Genomic DNA, 21,624 nt, shown 5'->3' with positions numbered 1-21,624 from the left:
AAAGCAGTTGCCATTAGGAAGGGCATACAACCATAGAAACCAAGCCAAAACAGACAAGAGCCTTGTGCAGCTTACCAGCTCCAGTCAAGCCATCTAACCCATGCCAGCATGGATAACAGAAGTTAAATGATGATGATGGTCCTATATTTCTGATTGTATAGATTTTGCTGGAGTCTAAATTTTAAATATTAGGTTGTCCCAAAAGTTTGTAAACACTTGCGAAAATTGAATTTTTACTCGCCAAGTATTAACAAAAACAACAAAAATTATTCCTCAAAATAAAGACATTTATGTTTACGAACTTTTGGGACAACCTTATATTACAAGCTTGAATAATCTCTTGCACTATCTTTTATTTCTGATTGACCAAATTATGAATGCCAATAAAGAATTAAACTGTAGAAGTGTAATTGCCAAATTATTCCACGCCAGTAGAAGTGCTGGGGAGACTGTTAGAGCTACAAAGTATGCCAGATCTACCGTTTTTAGAGTTGTAGCCAATTTGAAAAAAAAAATCAGGAAGTTTGGAGAAAGCTTCATATTTCTTGTAGTGACCAAAAATGCACACCTCACTTCTTAGCAGGACTTCAAAGATCAGTTGAGTCGAACCCATCAAAACTGATGGCAAAGTTAGCTCACAATTGAGGAATCAGTAAAATGACCATTTCTAGGACTGTAAGACAAGACCTCCATATGAAATTGTACACGAGGAAACACCATAACATCCTAACTACCCATTCCAAAACCATTCAAGTTGAAAGGAATCCCAAACTTCCTAGTCATCTGAAATATGGCTGAGACGCCCGCATCTTCGTGGTGTAAGAAAATTTACAAAGTATTAAAACTCATGTGATAGCATATGACTCCTATTGAATTTCTTCAGCTCTGCATAGCAAGAATCCGGCTTTCATTATGGTCTTTGGAGCTGTTGCAAGTGAAGGGAAATTGATGCCTCCTCATTTTATTGAAGTGGGTCTTAAAATCAACACAGCAGAGTATTTCAAAATCTTAATTTCATTGTCTTGGATTAGGAAGCATTATGATGCAAATCGAGTCATGTTTGTACAGGACTCCACACCCACCCATTCTTTGAAAAGAGTGCAAGAAATTTTGGAGGAGGAATTGCTCATGCTTGTCCCAAAAGATATCTGGCCCTCCAGCTTGCCAGATTTGAATCTCTGTGGTTTTTGCCTATGGGGGGGGGGGACGCAGTTGAAACAATATCTAATACAACTACTCACAATCATGTGTCTTCACTGAAGGCTTCGATCAAGCAAGCCATTCAGTAAAACGAAAAAGGAAGAAATAGTTAAGGTATTGGCATCATTTCGTAAATGGATTCAACTGGTAAAGAAAGCAAATGGTGGTCAAATTGAACTGAAATAACTGCTAAAACACTCCACAACAAATTGGCATAAACATAAAATTTGCAGTGTTTGATTTTCCCTGAGTCATACCATTTATAATAAAGATATTTAAGTGGTCCCTCTTTACCTATTACACCCCATATATATATATATATATATATATACCGCAAATCTTCAAGTATAGTTTGCCCTTGAGTATAATACGTAGGGGGCTGTACCTCTGAAAAACCTAAACCTTTTGTATAACACGCAACCCTTCTCTAACTTGAGTCAAGGAGGTCTATATAACCTCCTTGGTTTGTAAAACTGTATACGGTAACGTCCTTTATTATTCTATATGTAACATAATGCAAACATGTAGCTTTTTTGTGCATTTTGTTTGCAGAAAATAAAGAAATATTTAATAAATGTTGCTTACAGCAAGTTATGGATGATTTAAGGTATTTTCGCACCTGACATCACAAAATGCGTCTGAATAAACATTGCCGGACAGCAAATAGAGACTCGGACATTGCCTAGAAAATAATTTTCATTTTTAACCTCGTGTATAATACACACTAGGGATTTTGATCTTTAAATTTTGGGAAAAAAATTTGGATTATACTCGAGGATTTACGGTATATATATAATCGTCATCTTCATTATTATTTTAACATCCGCTTTTGCCTGCCTGAATGAGTTAGATAGAGTTTTATTTAGGCAGATTTTCTATGGCTAGATGCCCATCTAGTCACCAGCTCTCACCTGCTTGCAAGTAAGGTAATGTTTTCACATGGTCAAACATGTTCTCGGAGAATATTGGAAATGAATAACACTATGACAATGTCAATCATTTACAACTACCAAGATAAGTAGACAAACAAGCACATAGACATGTGTGTATGCATGTAGGTCTACAGTAGGCTTCTTTTAACTTCTGTCTACCAAATCCATCTAGAAAACCCAGGGCTATATTAGAAGACACTTGCCCAAGGTATGACACAGTGGGACTGAACCTGAAGCCATATGGTTAGGGATCAAACTGCTTAACCGCATGGCTATGCTTGAACTCCCTCTTTGTGTGTGTGTGTATATATACATGTATATATATATATATAAAAAATACATATATATACATAAAATACATATATATAAATGATGTGTGTATATATATAAATAAAAGATATATATAACAAAAGATATATATTTGTATCTTTTGTTATATAAGATATATATATATATATACAAGGGTACTATGTGAGCACCTGCATTGCTAAAAATAGAAGTCAAAAATACTTCTAATTTCTTTATTGCCCACAAGAGGCTAAATATAGAGGGGACAAACAAGGACAGACAAAGGGATTAAGTTGATTACATCAACCCCAGTGCGTAACTGGTACTTATTTAATCGGCCCTGAAAGGATGAAAGGCAAAGTTGACCTTGGCGGAATTTGAACTCAGAACATATAAATAAACTAAATGCCGCTAAGCATTTTGCCCGGCATGCTAGCTTTTCTGCCAGCTCGCTGCCTTCTGTGCCACAGAATAGTCATAAAATTAATACAAGCATTATAAAAAAAAATTCCAGTGACCAATAAAATTGTCTTACCTCTGCTAGGTCAGCAAAAGTAATGCTGATTAGTTTGATATCAGGATTTCGAATTTAGCGCCAAACGTTGCCTGATTCTCATGAGCCAACGACTAAAATTTGCCCCCACCATGCCTGAAAATTCGTTTGAAGCGGCCAACTCTCATATTTAGTAATAAATAATTTCACGTACTTCGTTTGTTTGAGTGGTGTTTGGCCACCTCAAACGAATTTGCAGGCATAGGGACAAATTTTAGCAGTTTTTGGCTCAGGAGAATCAGACACCATTTGGCACTAAATTCAAAATCATATCAAACTAACCAGCATTAATTTTTTGACGTAGCAGAGGTAAGACAACTTTATTGTTCACTGAAATCTTTACCTATTGTGCTTGTATTAATTTTATGACTATTCCGTGACACTGAAGTATTTTTGACTTCTATTTTTAGCAATGCAGGTGCTCATGTAGTACCCTTCTATATATATATATATATATAAATTGAAATCAAATTCGATGACTGGCATCCGTGCTAAAAGCACCATCCAAGCGTGATTGTTGCCAGAGCAGCAAACTGGTTTCCATGCCAGTGGCACGTAAAGAGCACCATTCGGGCGTGATCATTACTAGTGTCACCTTACTGGCAATTGAAAAAAACATTTGAGTGAGGTCATTTCCAGTGCAGCTGGACTGGCTCCTGTGCAGAGGTGGCGTGTAAAAAACACCATTTGAGTGTGGCCATTGCCAGTACCGACTGACCGGCCCTCGTGCCAGTGGCACGTAAAAGCACCCACTACACTCTCGGAGTGGTTGGCATTAGGAAGGGCATCCAGCTGTAGAGACTCTGCCAGATCAGATTGGAGCCTGGTGCAGCCATCTGGTTCGCCAGACTTCAGTCAAATTTTCCAACCCTTGCTAGCATGGAAAGCGGACGTTAAGCGATGATGATGATGATGATGATGATATTTTATTAATTTTTGCCTGTATGGCTGGTATTTTGATAGTACTAACACACTCATATTTACTTGTGAATAATTTCACGTATTTTGTTTGAGCGGTGTTTGGCCACTTCAAATGAATTTGCAGGCATGGTGGGGGCAAATTTTAGTAGCTGTTGGTTGGCAAGTTTGACTGATGAAAATCATATCAAACTAACTAGTATTAATTTTGCTGACCTAGCAGAGGTAACACGATGTTATTGGTCACTGGAATTTTTTCCTATCATGCTTGTATTAATTTTGTGACTATTCCGTGGCACAGAAGTATTTTTGACTTCTATTTTTAGTGATGCAGGTGCTCACATAGTACCCTTGTATATATATATATATATATATATATATATATATATATTATATATATATATATATGTATATGTATATATCTTATATATATTTTATTAATTTCGCCTGTACGGCTGGTACTCGCTGCCACTAATGATATTTTGATAGTAATATCACTCTCATATTTACTTACATATAAAATATATTGTTATGTGTGTGAGAAAAGGTAAGTTCCTAACAAGTTATGAGACTGTTTTGGAACAGAACTGTAAAACACAGGGCAGCACAGAAAAAATGTAAAACTATTATTATATATATTTGTGTGTGTGTGAGGACACATTTTGATATGAGTACTATGTATGTGTATGCATATATATACACACACATAAGGAGAGAGAGAAGTTATTGACAGAAAGAAAGGTGTTATGTAGAGAGTGATAGTGAAAGGAAAAGTGAAAGTAGAGGACTATTGATTCAATGTGTTGAGAGTGAGGCTAAAAGAGGTGGGAGAGAGAGAAAGAGAAAATAAATTGAGTGAAAGAAGTAGAGGAAATAGATGCTGTATCTGATGGCATAAAAGATGCATGGGCATATTAAGTGCACACCATATAAGTGCATATTTTTAGCTGCATTAATGTTTTAGCTTTCAGATTACTCTGTCAAATGTAATGCTTATTTATCTGTATTGCTTTAAAATTAATCATGCATTATCTCATAGCTTCAAGATTTCAATGGTGTGATTGTTTATTTTTTGAATGACAGTGTAGATTAGGTGCAAGAGGACAGATCTGACTAGTTTTAACAGAAAACAGGTAGAATATTTGAGCTGGATATGGTCTGTTTAAATACTGTTAAAGTTTATGGGAGTCTCAACTTCGTATAATAGGACCTGGAGTAATTTCTAAGAAATACTTTTTTGGGGGGAAAAAGGCATTTTATATAACTATTTCTTTACTACCCACAAGGGGCTAAATACAGAAGGGACAAACAAGGCCAGACAAACGGATTAAGTTGATTACATCGACCCCAATGTGTAACTGGTACTTATTTAATCGACCCCGAAAGGATGAAAGGCAAAGTCAACCTTGGCTGAATTTGAACTCAGAACGTAGCGGCAGAAGAAATACCTATTTCTTTACTACACACAAGGGGCTAAACACAGAAGGGACAAACAAGGACAGACAAACGGATTAAGTCGATTAGATCGACCCCAGTGCGTAACTGGTACTTATTTAATCGACCCCGAAAGGATGAAAGGCAAAGTCGACCTTGGCGGAATTTAAACTCAGAACGTAGCGGCAGACGAAATACCGCTAAGCATTTCACCCAGCGTGCTAACGTTTCTGCCAGATCGCTGCCTTAAGGCATTTTATATAACATCAAATATGATAAAGAGAGACAGTGTATGTGCAAACAAGAAAGCTGCAGAGAAATATTGTATAAAAAACAAACCATGAACAGGTGTATGGGAGTATGAGGGAGGGTGAGGGTGTTTGAAGGGAAACATGAAGAGAAAAGGGGGAGAAGGCACCAAAAAAAATTTGGAAATCTTTATTGCGATCATTTGTGAATAGAATTGAATGTCTTCAAGACCACCATCCACCCTATTACCTTTCAAAAACAATAACAAATACAGAAAAATACTTAAAAAAAACAAATACAAAAACAAAACTATCGTTGATTATTTTATCAGAGGCCTTTGTTGAAGTAGACACGTTCAATTGGTTTGTCGGTGAGTTTTTTGATTTTATCTTGTGCTTCCTGCTCCAAAGATGTCACAGACATGGAACTAAGAAAAGAAAAGAAAACAAAACACATGTATTTTTTTACTACTTAAGTACTACTTCAATACATGAAATCTTTATATATAAAAGTGAAGTTGTGTGAGAGTCTGTCTACTCCGATTTAGATTCCTAACTACTCCCACATTTTGCAGGGCAGTTTAACCAAAAGCGGGTATCTTATAGTCGTGATTCATATCGAGCCCTTCTGGGTATTAGCGCACGTCTACGATGAGTCTATGATTTAAAAAAAAATTTACCATTATTTTTCTGCATTTTTTGCTCGGTTTATATAAGGGAAGTAACTCTCTAAAAATGCTTATATAGTTATTTCCCTTACAAACCAGAGCAACGCCGGGCGATACTGCTAGTAATATATATTTTATAATATATATTATACGTACACATGCATACTCACATGGAGACAGAGACAGATGGTAGTCTCTTATAAATCAAGAAAGACAGTTCTGAAATTTCTTGCTTAACAACCTACACAAATGATTTATTTATAGCAATCAAATGTATGTGCTCTCTCCAACAAATCAATGTTGTCCATACTGGTGTACAGTGTACCATATGTCAGGTATTGAAGTGATTACAGAGCAATGTGAAATGGTACAACACCTTAACCATAGGCCATGTGCTCTTTTCACACACACACAAACGTATATAAATATTATACATCCATCTTTCCATATATATGTAATATATTTTTTTTATGCGCCCTTTTCAAGCCTAGCCAAGCTCATGGGCCCAGTTTCCCTGTGTCTATGGCGTATGTGTTCCCCCCCAGCTGGATGGGATGCCAGTCCATTGCAGCGTCACTCAAGAAACAGGAAGAAAGAGTGAGAGAAAGTTGGGGCAAAAGAGTACACCAGGGGTCGCCACCACCCCCTGCCGGAGCCTCGTGGGCCTTTTTAGGTGATTTCGCTCAATAGACACACACAACACCCAGTCTGGGAATCGAAACCGTGATCCTCCAACTGCGAGTCCGCTGCCCTAACCACTGGGCCGTTGCGCCTCCACATATGTTATATATATGGATGTGTAATATAAATATATTCTTTTATTCATTTCAGCTCTGCAGCTGCAGTCATGCTGGAACACCACCATATATATTATACATATTACTCTTTTACTTGTTTCAGTCATTTGATTGTGGCCATGTTGGAGCACCGCCTATAGTTGAGCAAATCGACCCCAGGACTTATTCTTTGTAAGCCTAGTACTTATTCTATCGGTCTCTTTTGCTGAACCATTAAGTTATGGGGACGTAAACACACCAGCATTGGTTGTCAAGCGATGTTGGGAGGACAAACACAGACACACAAACATATACACACACATACATATACATATATATACACATATACGATGGGCGTCTTTCAGTTTCCGTCTACCAAATCCACTCACAAGGCTTTGGTTGGCCCGAGGGTATAGTAGAAGACACTTGCCCAAGGTGCCACACAGTGGGACTGAACTTGGAACCATGTGGTTGGTAAGCAAGCTACTTACCACACAGCCACTCCTATGCCTATTATTTAATATACTATATTAGTGCTTAAATGCTATAAAAATTTATCTATTGAATTTAAGAATTCAATTAATAACATGTAAATTAAACTCCTATATATTATAACTTCAATGCTATAACCATAAACAGAATAAATCTGCATAGAGTTAAATTGGTTTAAAAAATGTTCTAAGCAAAACAGTGAAATAATAAAAAGCAGATTTCACTGATGTTCCATAATTTCATTCTAAGTAATGCAGCTGCTTCAGCAATTAAAATGCATCATCATCATCATCTAGATAATCAAATGTTTGATACATAAAAATACATAATTTAAATGAGATGAATAAACTGTTTCATTAGTTATCTATTTCTATATATCAATTACATCAGTAGGTGGGCAATGACATTTGTATTTTAAATGCTGAAACAGCTGTAAAACCTAGAATGAAATTATGAAACAAGAATGTTGTCTTCGCTTTTTACTATTCTAAATATTGTACATGTCATTATTAAAATGGTATCTATCAATCTATATCTATCTATGAATCTATGAATCTCTGTCTGTCTGTCTCTATCAATCTATATCTATCTATTTATATATATATATATATATAATAATAATAAATATTAGGGAATAAATCCAAATTTACAGGGAAAAAAAATCAGATTTAGGATTAAATCCAATTTTATAGTAAAATATTATAAAATATTATTAGAGACAAAACCACTATTTTGCAAAACAAACAAGGAAAGACTTAATCAATACATAAAATTTTAATAAATAGTCAAATATTTGACTATTATTAAAATTTTATGTATTGATTAAGTCTTTCCTTGTTTGTTTTGCAAAATAGTGGTTTTGTCTCTAATAATATTTTATATATATATATATATATATATATATCCTTCTCTCTCTCTTTCGGAGAGGTACAAGCACCTACACGCACATATACACACACAGCAGTAACTTCCGCCTACAAAGCTTCGGTCGGCTCGGGGCTATAGCGGAAGACACCTGCTCAAAGTGCCATGCAGTGGGATTGAACCCAAAACCATGTAGCTAGGAAGATATATATATATATATATATATGAATAAGTAAATTGAAAAGAAAAAAAAACAAATAACAAAACAAAAGTCAAAAGGACATACACATGGAATGGATTAGCTTGACGCTCAGTAAAGGTGGAAAAAAAAGAGTTGGCAAATAACATTTACACAGAGTGTAAAATAAAGAAAAGTAGATATTTTACCTTTTCTGTGGGAAGAGGGCACAGCATAGAGGTGTGGCAAAAACCAATCTAAAATGGAAGAAAAAAAAGAAAAATGATAGACACTATTCCTAGGAAGGTTGAGGTGGGTGGGGGTAGAATCCTTAGGCACCTCCTCCATAGGATCCTATCAGAAACAATTGTCACGGGCGTTTAGAACAAACGTATGAAAATGTGAATAAAGGCTTAACTTCTTTTCATGTTTTAAAGTGTGGCACAACTCCATTGCTTATGTCATATGCAGGCAAAGAATGGATTAACTGACACATGAAGTGAGTTATATGAAAGATTAAACATGACAGGATGAATTTAACATGGATAAGCACATCAGGGTAACATAGTTCCTTTTGATATTTAAGGTTATAATAGTTAGTGGTTGTAAGGTTAGCAGTATTCTGTCTGTCCTTACGTTCTGGGTTCAAATTCTGCCAAAGTCGACTTTGCCTGTCATCCTTTTGGGGTTGCTAAAATAAGTGTCAGTTGAGTATTGGGGTCAATGTAATCTACTTACCCCCTCCCCCAAACTTGCTGGCCTTGTGCCAAAATCTGAAATCAATAGTTTGTGGTAGTCATGGGCAAGGCATAAAACTGCATTCAGTAGAGCTGCCTCAGCTTCAGAGTCTAGGAATTTTGGGGAGAATGGAGTTACTTATTCAGTACTGGCCCAGAATGGGACCCCAGTTATGGATTAAACAGCAGAAAATGGTTCTGCAGTTAAGACACACAGGACTTGAAGAAAAGACGGTCCCTGGACATGTCCCACAGGCCCCACCATATTGTGGACATGCCCTGATGTTATGCCAACCAGTCAGCCTCCCTAAAGATTAAATAGACCCTGTGCCCAAGCTTAAGCTTAAAGGAGCAGGAGATAGCAGACTAAAATAAATAAACCAGCAGAAAGAAACAAGAAACTACTTTTGTATCTTTCCCAAGCAAAAATCATGGATCTTTAGATTTTGATATGGAGGTCCATGAGTGTTGATGCCTGTAGGAATGGTACTTGAAAAAAGAGAGTACAAAATATATTTAACTATTTAACCCTTTTACATTTAAATTGGCCATATTTGGCCCAAATATTTGACCTGTTTTATGTTTAAACTGACCAAATCTGGTCTCCCTCACTTATCTTACAATGTCATTCTAAAAATAAACAGGCACATCACAGCAATCTTTGAAGTACAAGATAATGCTCTTTACTTTTTTACTTGTTTCAGTCATTTGACCGCAGCCATGCTGGAGCACCGCCTTTAGTCGAGCAAATCGACCCCAGGATTTATTCTTTGGAAGCCTAGTACTTATTCTATCGGTCTCTTTTGCCGAACCGCTAAGTTGTCAAGCGATGTTGGGGGGGACAAACAGACACACAAACACATATATATATACATATATATATATATATACGATGGGCTTCTTTCAGTTTCCGTCAACCAAATCCACTCACAAGGCTTTGGTCAGCGCGAGGCTATAGTAGAAGACACTCGTCCAAGGTGCCACGCAGTGGGACTGAACCCAGAACCATGTGGTTGGTAAGCAAGCTACTTACCACACAGCCACTCCTGCGCCTTAATACTTGATTAATTAAAAAACAATTTGAATAAATGAGCATTACATTTGATAGAGTAATCTGAATGGAAAAAGGTTAAATATGCAGTGCATGTGATACAAAGGCCATCAACAACTTTTGTCCACTATTCTCAACTTTAAACTGTCTTCAGAAGAAGAGTTGACCTTTCATCTTCCTTTCAGATATTGCTGCCATAAAGCCTTCTTCCGAGGTTTTGTTGGTTTTGAATTATCCTCAATGCTTCTGTACCTTTGCTTTTCTTCTAAGCAGGAGCATTAGCCATACGCAAACCCATTTTTACCTTTGAGAAGAAGTGGTTCATATTAGTCAAGCCTCTACCCTTTGACCTATCAGTTTCTTACTACTCTTGAGTTTCAGCTGTATGTGCACAGGTTATTCAGACAAGTTGCATGGATACATACATACACACAGAGACACACATATGAGTAGAACTGCAGACATATTTCATCCTTCCAGCATGAGAGCTCCAATACAAGGCTTGTACTTTGCTCATATAACTGTGAAAGGCCATTGGGGTGCACAAGCCACCACACAGCAACAAGGACTGGACTTTGTGATGGACATAAATAATGCTGAAATTAAATTTCTCAGGATAACCAAAAGTATTTCCTGTGTAAGAATTTATAACAACTCAAATGAACACAGCAAGGAATATGATCTAGTTTAACCCTTTCGTTACCAACCCAGCTGAAACCGGCTCTGGCTCTTTAGTATAAATGTCTTGTTTTCATAAGTTTTGAATTAAAATCTTCCACCAAATCTTAGTCACAATTTATGTTCCTCACACTAGCTCAATGATAACGATGTTATTTTACTAAATTCTTTGTTATATTTAAAATAATTGGAAGAAACACAGAACATCTCAAAATAAATACAGTAACAAAAGGATTAAAGAACTGATTGTACTTTGCTTATAGATATTAGGAGCACTCTGTCGGTTACGACGACGAGGGTCTCAGCTGATACGATCAACGGAACAGCTTGCCTGTGAAATTAACGTGCAGGTGACTGAGCAATCCACAGACACATGTGCCCTTAATGTAGTTCTCGAGGAGATTCAGCATGACACAGAGTGTGACAAGGCTGGCCCTTTTGAAATAGAGATACAACTCACTTTTGCCAGCTGAGTGGACTGGAGCAACGTGAAATAAAGTATCTTGCTCAAGGACACAATATGTTGCTGGGAATTGAACTCACGACCTTACAATTGTGAGCTGAATATTTATTCACAGGCAGATGATAACTGCATAATTTCTTTCAGACACTGGTAGCTACAAAAGACATTTAAATACTGACCGACCACACAAACAAGTGTGTGTGTGTGTGTTTGTGACAGAATATAAGAATAAATTAAAAAACAAGAAGCGTTAAAACTTACAACATGCCAACAAGTCCGACTTGTATTGGTGCATTCATGTATGGGTATTTCTGCGTTAGAAAAATATACAATAATTAGACATTTGAGGTTTGATTGATTTTGTATCTGAGCATGCGTGTGACAGTAAGTAATATATGTATGTGTGTATGTATGTATGTATGTATGTGTGTATATATATATATATATTATCTGCTTTGCCATAAAAAATATGCTAAAACAGACAGCAAAGCTTGGTGTAGTCTTCTGGCTTGCCTGTTCCAGTAGAACAGTCCAACCCATACCAGCATGGAAAATGGACATTAAATGAAGATGATTTATGATCAGACTTCAATGACACTGGTGATAGTCAGTGTCAGCAAGACTTGTATTATTTAGTAAAATTGATTAAAAAAAAAGGGGGCCTAGTGAACAAACCATAAATAGTGGAAAATCCACCACTTTGGACAGAGCCCTTCTTTAGAGAAACGTTGACAGGAGAGAAATTAATGAGATGCAGCAGAGTCTTATGAACAACAGAAAACAAAAACAAAAACTGGCTGTTCATAAATTTCTCCCTCATCAATTTTCCTCTGAAGAAGAACCCTGCTTGAAACCTTGGATTTTTTTACTCCCCACAGCAAATCAATTTTACTACACCTACACACACGATGGTTAAGTAATAGTTAATTTAGATAGGATACAAAATAGAGAGTGAGGTGGAGGAAAGAAAATAGATGTGAGATATGTAGGGATATTGAAGTTGTAGATCCATTTTTTAGGCAGAATGGTATATATGTAAGATTCCAATACCTTATGAGTAAAATCCAACAGAATTTAAAATGGGTCATTCCAAATATAGAGTTTATACACAATGTAAGATTCCAATACCTTATTGGTATTTAAACTTGGTCATTCCAAGTACAGAATTATATATATATATAGTTGAAATTTATAGAAAAACAAAAGACGAAGACAGGTGTATGAACAACAAGGAAGTGTTTTAGTTTGACACTTGGGAAAATGTAAAAGTTTTTTACATTTTGAGCCTGAGCTCTTCAACAGAAAGAAATAAGAGAAAATAAACAATGTGAGAATGAAAAAAACTTCACACATACATTCTGTATGTGTGTCTAATGCAAGACATAGAGAGGGGAAGAATAGCATAAAGAATGTGACCGAGGAAAAATTCCTCGAAGACATAAATCAAATAAGAGGACAAAAGGAAAGATGAGAGAGAAACATAATTAACATAATTTATTGAACTTACCTTCAAGAATGGACGTGCCTCCAGAACATTCATAATAAATGGTGGAATTACTGTAAAGAGAAAAACAGTAGTAAATATAGACAGGGAGGTGATGATGATGATATGGGATAGCATAGACTGATGACTGTAGTATAGAAATGGAGGTCAAGTTCAGTTCTGTTGTGTGGAATCTTGGGCAAGTGTCTTCTACTATAACCATGACTAACCAATGCTTTTGAATGAATTTGGTAGATGGAAACTAAAAGACACCTATCGCATGTATCTGTGTGTGTGTGTGTGACTTTGTGTTTATATCTATCCCCACCCACTGCTTAATAACTGGCGGTGGTTTGTTTGCAGCCCCATACCGTAGCAGTTTGGCAAAAGAGATTGATAGAATAAATGCCAGACTTAAGAAAAAACATAAGCTCTGGGGTAGATTTATTCAACCATTCAAGGCTGTGCCCCAGCATGGCTGCAATCCAAAAACAGACAAGTAAAAGATAAAAGAGAGAGAGAGTGTGTGTGCTTTTAATTATGTTATTAATTAAAATAAGCGGAAAGTGTAACCGCTCGAAAGAGCTGTTCTTCATTCCTGCTACAGAGCATCGGCTGCGGGGTCAATCTGAAAAGCTCTATCTGCGATGATTTCATCTCAATCGAAGGAGAGGGGCTTTCTCCATCCGAGTTGCGGATCCGTGGAATAAGCTGCCGGACGAGATAGTGAAGATGCCAACGACCGCTCGGTTCAAAGTCTCTCTTGACCAGAAATGGCCTGAACTCTTTGCATGAACACCCTCCCTGTACATAACTCCATGTCCCCCTATATGGCCTTGCTTTTTGCTTTTTGAGCCAAAAAATTAACTTAACTTAACTTTAACTTATTAAAAATGTACCCAACGGCTTGTCATCTCCCATCCCCTTGCTTACTCTATTATCATTCATATTCTACTGTGCTGTACTATCAGACACCCCATACATCCAAACTCCACCCACTCACACCTGGCACCCATACCTACCCGCCTCACATCTTGAACATCCACCCTGACACCTCATTACCATTTACATCACTTTCGAACTCCATCGCCTATCACCCTCTCTTCTAAAATGTGAGCAGTCTCATAGCCCCTCTTCAGCAAGAAACCTGTTCTACTCTGGCCCTTTACTTCTCTCTGTACCTTATTCTCCAAGCATAAAGTTCCTCCTCCCTACTTGGGGCTTGTAATTTTGCAAGCTGATGACATGAATAATAAACACAAGCATTGGTTCTATTTCACTTCTATTGTTCAATTTATACCTTATTCGATTTTAGATTAGTATTTTCTTGATGAATGTTTCTTTGTATGATATTCACTGTGTTTAAAAGTATTTGCTCTTATATATTATATGATTGTAATAACCTTACTGTTCAATATTATATATCATTAATATTTTAGATTAGTATTTTGTATGGTATATGTCTCACAGGATGGTTTTGGATGGGTTCTTCATTGACTGAGTTGTAGAATGGTGGTTCATCTCTAAATTAGTTATATACATATATTATATATTACAAAATTCGATCTAATATTATTATACTGAATTTACCTGTAAGGTTGGAATAATAATTTATTCCCTAATATTATAATTATTATTATATGTATATATATATATATATATATATATATATATACATATATAGGAGAGTTTACGAAAAAAACAAAAGATGAAGACAGGTGGTGAACAAAACAAACAGATGTATTAGTATAATGCTCAGGAATAGAAAAAGTCTTTTACGTTTCAGGCCTACGTTCTTCTACAGAAAGGAACACAGAAAAAACAAGGAGAGAAAAAAATGTGTGTAGTGGCTAACGATCTATATATACATATATATATATTATACACACACACACAGAGGTTTGTTGGCTCCTCGGTATAAGAATAGTAATAGTGAGTGGTGGTGGTGGTGGTGGTGATGGCAGTGGTAGCCATTGATTACTTACTCATGCCAGGACATGCCATTAGAATACGGGAGAAGACCACTTGAGTAATTGCACTCTTTGCTGCTGCTGTTGATTCTCCAAGACGTTGGCCTCTTTCATCAAAGATCGGAATGCCTTTCATTATTTCCCTGGATAGCAAACACAAAAATGAAAAAAAGGTTCAGTCAAATAACATTAAAACAAGAGAATACAGTATATGTGGAATATTTTATTTTAATATCATCACTATCGTTTAAATGTCCATTTTCCCATGGTTGCACAGGAGAAACAGAGTTGATTAATGCAAGCTTTCCATCACCAGGTGCTGTTCCTGTTGCCAGCCTGTTTCACCTGTTTCCAAATAAGGTAATATTTCTCCTTGGTCAAACATGTTTTCATGGATGACTGGAAATAAATAACAGTAGGCGTAGGAGTGGCTGTGTGATAAGTAGCTTGCTTACGAACCACATGGTTCCAGGTTCAGTCCCACTGCGTGGCACCTTGACCAAGTGTGTGACATATGTGTGTGTATATGTTTGTGTGTCATATTGCAGGAGTGGCTGTGTGGTAAGTAGCTTGCTTACCAACCACATGGCTCCAGGTTCAGTCCCACTGCGTGGCACCTTGGCCAAGTGTCTTCTACTATAGCCTCGGGCCGACCAAAGCCTTGTGAGTGAATTTGGTAGACGGAAACTGAAAGAAGCCTGTCGTATATATGTATATATATGTGTGTGTATATGTTTGTGTGTCATATTGCAGGAGTGGCTGTGTGGTAAGTAGCTTGCTTACGAACCACATGGTTCCAGGTTCAGTCCCACTGCATGGCACCTTGGGCAAATGTCCTCTATTATAGCCTCGGGCCGACCAAAGCCTTGTGAGTGGATTTGGTAGACAGAAACTGAAAGAAACATACTGTGTGTGTATGTGTGTATGTGCATATGTGTTTGTGTGTGCTTTCTCTAAACATTGCATGATTGTTGTACATGAACATCATCATCATCATCATACAAGTGAGTTGTCCATTTCAAGTCTTCTGTGCAACATACGTGTGACCACTGGAAAATATTAGCTCGCTTGGAAACAGGTGAGGGTTGGCAACAGAAAGGACATCCAGCTGTAGAAAATCTTCCCAAACAAAATTCCTTCTGATCCATGCATGCATAGAAGACTGGACGTTAAACCATCACCGATGTTGATGATGATGATGATGATGATGACAATGACGATGACGAGATGGAAGTGGAGGATGATGATGATGATGATAACCCACCTGCTTCTCATACAAGGTATGTTGATACAGTTAGCAGCAGCAACAGCAGTGAAGGGGACAAATCTTCCTATAAGCGGCGACATAGACTGGAAAATGGAATTAAGAAAAGAGACACTGGTAAATAAAATGGAAGGGAGTAGAAACAACTCTCAGAGTAGCTCTAAGCTCCTGCTGAGTCTCAATTAAAATTGCAAGTTTGACTTCAGTCTTTCATTATTCACATTTGTGACCTACACACAGTGATGCGCATGCACAGACACACTCACTCACACACACACACACACACACACACACACATACAAACAGAGGCATGGGTGAGTGTTTAAAAAAAGTTTGCTTTGCAACCACATGTGGTTTCAGGTTCAGTCCTACTGTGTGGCACCTTGGGCACGTGCAAGTGTGATTGTGTGGTAAGAAGCTTGCTTCTCAACCACATTGTTCTGGGTTCAGTCCCACTATGTGGCAACTTGGGCAAGTGCCTTCTAGTGTAGCCTTGAGCCAACCAAAGCCTTACGAGTGGATTGTATATATGGATGTATATATTTATGTGTGCGTAAGTGTTTGTCCCCCACAAACCGATGGTATTAGGGCGTGCATAAGTTTTGAAAAAATTACAAAAATCGATTCCAGGTGAGAATGTGATCGATAAAGCCGTTGGAATGTGCATTTGTACGTGCAAGTACATCAGCTGTTGCGATCGATACTACGGGTACGCAAGAAAAATGCATGTGCAGTTTGCACAAAAAAAGCCAGCTGGCTTGAAATAATGCCACAAAATGGGACGGTCAGACAAGTTGTTTTGAGAAAATTTGGTTTAAATGTTTGACAACTCAGCACTGTCCATTGGACAGGGGGGTGTTTTGCTCGTATATATATATATTTCGGTACCTCCAGAGTGGAAGCAATATTATCAAAAATGGCTAAAATTGCATTTGACCCTCTGGCCAATAACTGATGAAGAATTGGTGACTTTCTGTGTTTTCTGTCTGTCTGTGTATTTAGTATATGTTCGTTTGTTTATTTACTACATGTTTTTAATTATATATATAGGTAGATTATATTCTCTATTTGTTGTCTTTTTATTTAATCCTGAAAATTTATGTGAAGGCACATGGCCTAATGGTTAAGCTGTTGCACTTACAATCACTAGATTGTGGGTTCGATTCCTTGATTGGGCGGCGCGTTGTGTTCTTGAGCAAAACATGTCATTTCACATCGCTCTAGACCCCCTTTCCACCAGGGGGAAATGTTGGCCCACTTGCCTAGCCAGTGAGGTTGTGTGATTTGAAGGCTAAAACAAGGTAAAAGCGCACTGTGACCAGTGATGTGTAACAACATCTGATAGTCTAGTCAGTTTGAGTGATCACATGATATCTTATCTTTTACTTGTTTCAGCCATTAGACTGCAGCTATGCTGAGGCACCACCTTGAAGAACTTTAGTCAAACAAATCAACCCCAGTAATTATTACACCATTCTTTTTTGCCAAACTGCTTAGTTATGGGAACAAAACACACCAACACCAGTTGGCAAGTGGTGGTGAAGGGACAAAGACAAAGCACACACACACATATGTGTGTGTATATATATATATATAGGCTTCTTTTAGTTTCCATCAACTAAATCCACTCACAAAGCTTTGGTTGGCCCGAGATTACAGAAGACCATGAGATTAGGAAGCAAACTTCTTGCCACACAGCCATGCCTGCACCTATATATATATATCATCATTTAGCATCTGTTAGAATTCTATATGTATACTTACATGTGTAAGACACTTTAGTTTCAGTGATGTAACTGAAAACAGATTATGAAACAGCTGTAAACATATGGAATGAATACTTTATCTCTCACCTCTCCAGAATTTGATAAAATTATCATACATACACACACACACACACACACAATATATATATATATATGTGTGTGTGTGTGAGTGTGTGTGTGTGTGTGCATTTATGTGGATAAACAAATTAAATATAACAGCTTGGGTTTGGTATTTAAAATATGCGTACACATACGCGTAGGAGTGGCTGTGTGGTAAGTAGCTTGCTTACCAACCACATGGTTCCAGGTTCAGTCCCACTATGTGGCACCTTGGGCAAGTGTCTTCTACTATAGCCTTGGGCCGACCAAAGCCTTGGGCCGACCAAAGCCTTGTGAGTGGATTTGGTAGATGGAAAATGAAAGAAGCCTGTTGTATATATGTATATATATATATATATTATATATATATATATATATATATGTATGTGTGTGTGTGTATATGTTTGTGTGTCTGTGTTTGTCCCCCCAACATTGCTTGACAGCTGATGGTGGTGTGTTTAGTCCTCGTAACTTAGCAGTTCGGCAAAAAAGACCGATAGAATACGTACTAGGCTTACAAAGAATAAGTCCTGAGGTTGATTTGCTCGACTAAAGGCAAGTACTTATTCTATCAGTCTCTTTTGCTGAACTGCTAAGTTACGGGGACGTGAACACACCAGCATCGGTTGTCAAGTGATGTTGGGGGACAAACACAGACACACAAACATATACACACATACATACATATATATATATACATATATACGACGGGCTTCTTTCAGTTTCCGTCAACCAAATCCATTCACAAGGCTTTGGTCGGCCCAAGGCTATAGTAGAAGACACTTGTCCAGAACCCGGATTCATGTGGTTGGTAAGCAAGCTACTTACCACACAGCCACTCCTACACCTATATGTATAAATATTTTGCATATCAAACCCAAACTAGTATATTTAATTTGTTTATCCGCATAATTACCTCTATATCTGTTCACCCGGATTCCTCTTTATAGCCACTCTTTACCCCATAGAATTGGTCCATTGTAAAGACATCGGAATCTAAGTTTGAATCATGTTAGTGCTACTAAGTGTTTTCTATACCAAGAATCTCAGGATCTCATGTATACATTTATATATATATGTAACTATGTGGATCATTGGCAATTTTTAGCTCCGTCTTCCTTTTCTCTTGGACTTTCCTCTGTCTCCTGTTTCTGAAGAGCTTTACTCAAAATGTAAAACACCCTTTCTTTCCTTTCCAGAGCGTCTTTTAATACTTTGCATGTACCACGTCCTTGCATTGTATATTTTTCTTATGATTTTTCTTCGTTTTTTTTGCATTAACTATTTACCACACACCCATATGGATCCCCATCCTTCCGACTGGCTTTGGAGAACCTAATTCACAGGATTCTTTCTACCATCGGATTACATTACCTTATTCATTCGGAATATGCCATTTCTGCACTTGTGCCGGTGGCACGTAAAAAGCACCATTCAAACGTGGCTGATGCCAGCGCTGCCTTGACTGGCTTCCGTGTTGGTGGCATGTTAAAAGCACCCACTACACTCGCGGAGTGGTTGGCGTTAGGAAGGGCATCCAGCTGTAGAAACACTGGCAGATCAGACTGGAGCCTGGTGCAGCCTCCTGGCTTCCCAGACCCCGGTCGAACCGTCCAACCCATGCTAGCACGGAAAACGGACGTTAAACGATGATGATGATGATGTATGTTATTATGGTTCTCATTTTGTTAAATAAATAAGTCAACATTCTAATATCCTAAAGCTGATAAACCAATGAAATTGTTTCTCCATTTCCTTATTTATATATATATATACTTGTGTGTATGTATGTGCATGGACATTTAAGCATATGCAAGTACTTGTGTATTCATGTGTATGCCAAACTGTTAACATACCTTCACTACTTTGTTGAAACCCAAGGCTGTTGCCATGGCACCACCAGTGGCCAGTACATAAGATAAGCCAAGCTGCCTGAAACAGAGCAGAGCTGACTGATATAAAAACATAAGAGAAAAATGGTTTACTAGACATGTGGTGGTGGTAGTGGTGGTGCGTGTGCGGGGGGCTTAGTTGTATGGTGATGATGATGGGTGTTGGTGGTATGGTGATGGTTGTGGATGCATGGTGATGATTGTTGGGGTTGGTGGTATGATGACAGCATTGAAGTTGGGTGTATGGTGATGGTTGTGGATGCATGGTGATGATTGTTGGGGTTGGTGGTATGATGACAGCATTGAAGTTGGGTGTATGGTGATGGTTGTGGGTGTTGGTGGTATGGTAATGGTGGGGTTAGTGGTATGGTGATAATGGGGATATGGTGATGATGATGGGTGTTGGTGGTATGGTGATGAAGGGATTAGTGATATGGGGATGGTTGTATGGTCACTGCATGGGGGTTGGTTATATGGTGGGAGTTGTGGGGTTGCTGGTATGGTATGGTGGGGTTAGTGGTATGGTGATAATGGGGATATGGTGATGATGATGGGTGTTGGTGGTATGGTGATGAAGGGATTAGTGATATGGGGACGGTTGTATGGTCACTGCATTGGGGGTTGGTTATATGGTGGGAGTTGTGGGGTTGCTGGTATGGTATGGTGAAGTTAGTGGTGTGGTGACAATATTGGGGGGTGATGGTTGTGGTGTTTGGTGGTATGGTAATGGTGGGGTTAGTGGTATGGTGATAATGGGGATATGGTGATGATGATGGGTGTTGGTGGTATGGTAATGGTGGGGTTAGTGGTATAGTGATGGTTGTGGGGATTGGTAGTATGGTGATGGTTGTGGGATTGGTGGTATGATAATGGTGGGGTTAGTGGTATGGTGATGGTTGTGGTGTTTGGTGGTATGGTATGGTGAAGTTAGTGGTGTGGTGACAATATTGGGGGGTGATGGTTGTGGGGATTGGTAGTATGGTGATGGTTGTGGGTGTTGGTGGTATGGTGATAATGGGGATTGGTGATGATGATGGGTGTTGGTGGTATGGTGATGAAAGGATTAGTAATATGGGGACGGTTGTATGGTCACTGCATTGGGGGTTGTGGGGATGCTGGTATGGTATGGTGAAGTTAGTGGTGTGGTGACAATATTGGGGGTGATGGTTGTGGTGTTTGGTGGTATGGTAATGGTGGGGTTAGTGGTATGGTGATGGTTGTGGATGCATGGTGATGATTGTTGGGGTTGGTGGTATGATGACAGCATTGAAGTTGGGTGTATGGTGATGGTTGTGGATGCATGGTGATGATTGTTGGGGTTGGTGGTATGGTAATGGTGGGGTTAGTGGTATGGTGATAATGGGGATTGGTGATGATGATGGGTGTTGGTGTATGGTGATGGTTGTGGATGCATGGTGATGATTGTTGGGGTTGGTTGTATAGTGATAGTTGTAGGGGTTGGTGGTATGGTAATGGTGGGGTTAGTGGAAAGGTGAGTGTTAGGGATTGGTGGTACGGTAATGGTGGGGGTTAGTGGAATGGTGAGTGTTAGGGGTTGGTGGTATGGTGATGGTTGCAGTGGTTAGTGGGATCTGACATGGCTAAGATTGGGGACCGGACAAAAGTAACATGAGGTATCTGACCTTCACCGATACATCCAACAGAAACAA

General features: G+C 38.2%; 1 protein-coding gene across 1 annotated transcript in view; it reads right to left on the bottom strand.

The window, feature by feature from the left end:
• Nucleotides 1-5,747: 5,747 nt before the first annotated feature.
• Nucleotides 5,748-21,624, bottom strand: part of LOC115218927 (sideroflexin-1) — a 33,719-nt gene continuing 17,842 nt past the window's right edge. Inside the window, exons 5-11 of the mRNA XM_029788943.2 lie at nt 19,919-19,994; nt 16,198-16,283; nt 14,949-15,076; nt 12,988-13,037; nt 11,742-11,791; nt 8,761-8,808; nt 5,748-6,001 (exon numbers count right to left, since the gene is read on the bottom strand). Coding sequence (XP_029644803.1) covers nt 5,902-6,001; nt 8,761-8,808; nt 11,742-11,791; nt 12,988-13,037; nt 14,949-15,076; nt 16,198-16,283; nt 19,919-19,994 — 538 coding nt within the window. The 3' untranslated portion in view covers nt 5,748-5,901. The remainder of the gene's footprint in view (nt 6,002-8,760; nt 8,809-11,741; nt 11,792-12,987; nt 13,038-14,948; nt 15,077-16,197; nt 16,284-19,918; nt 19,995-21,624) is intronic.

Source organism: Octopus sinensis, linkage group LG14, assembly GCF_006345805.1.
Source record: "Octopus sinensis linkage group LG14, ASM634580v1, whole genome shotgun sequence".
NCBI lineage: Eukaryota > Metazoa > Mollusca > Cephalopoda > Octopoda > Octopodidae > Octopus > Octopus sinensis.
Note: the sequence above shows the minus strand (reverse complement) of the source record. Positions and strands in the feature narration are given on the sequence as shown.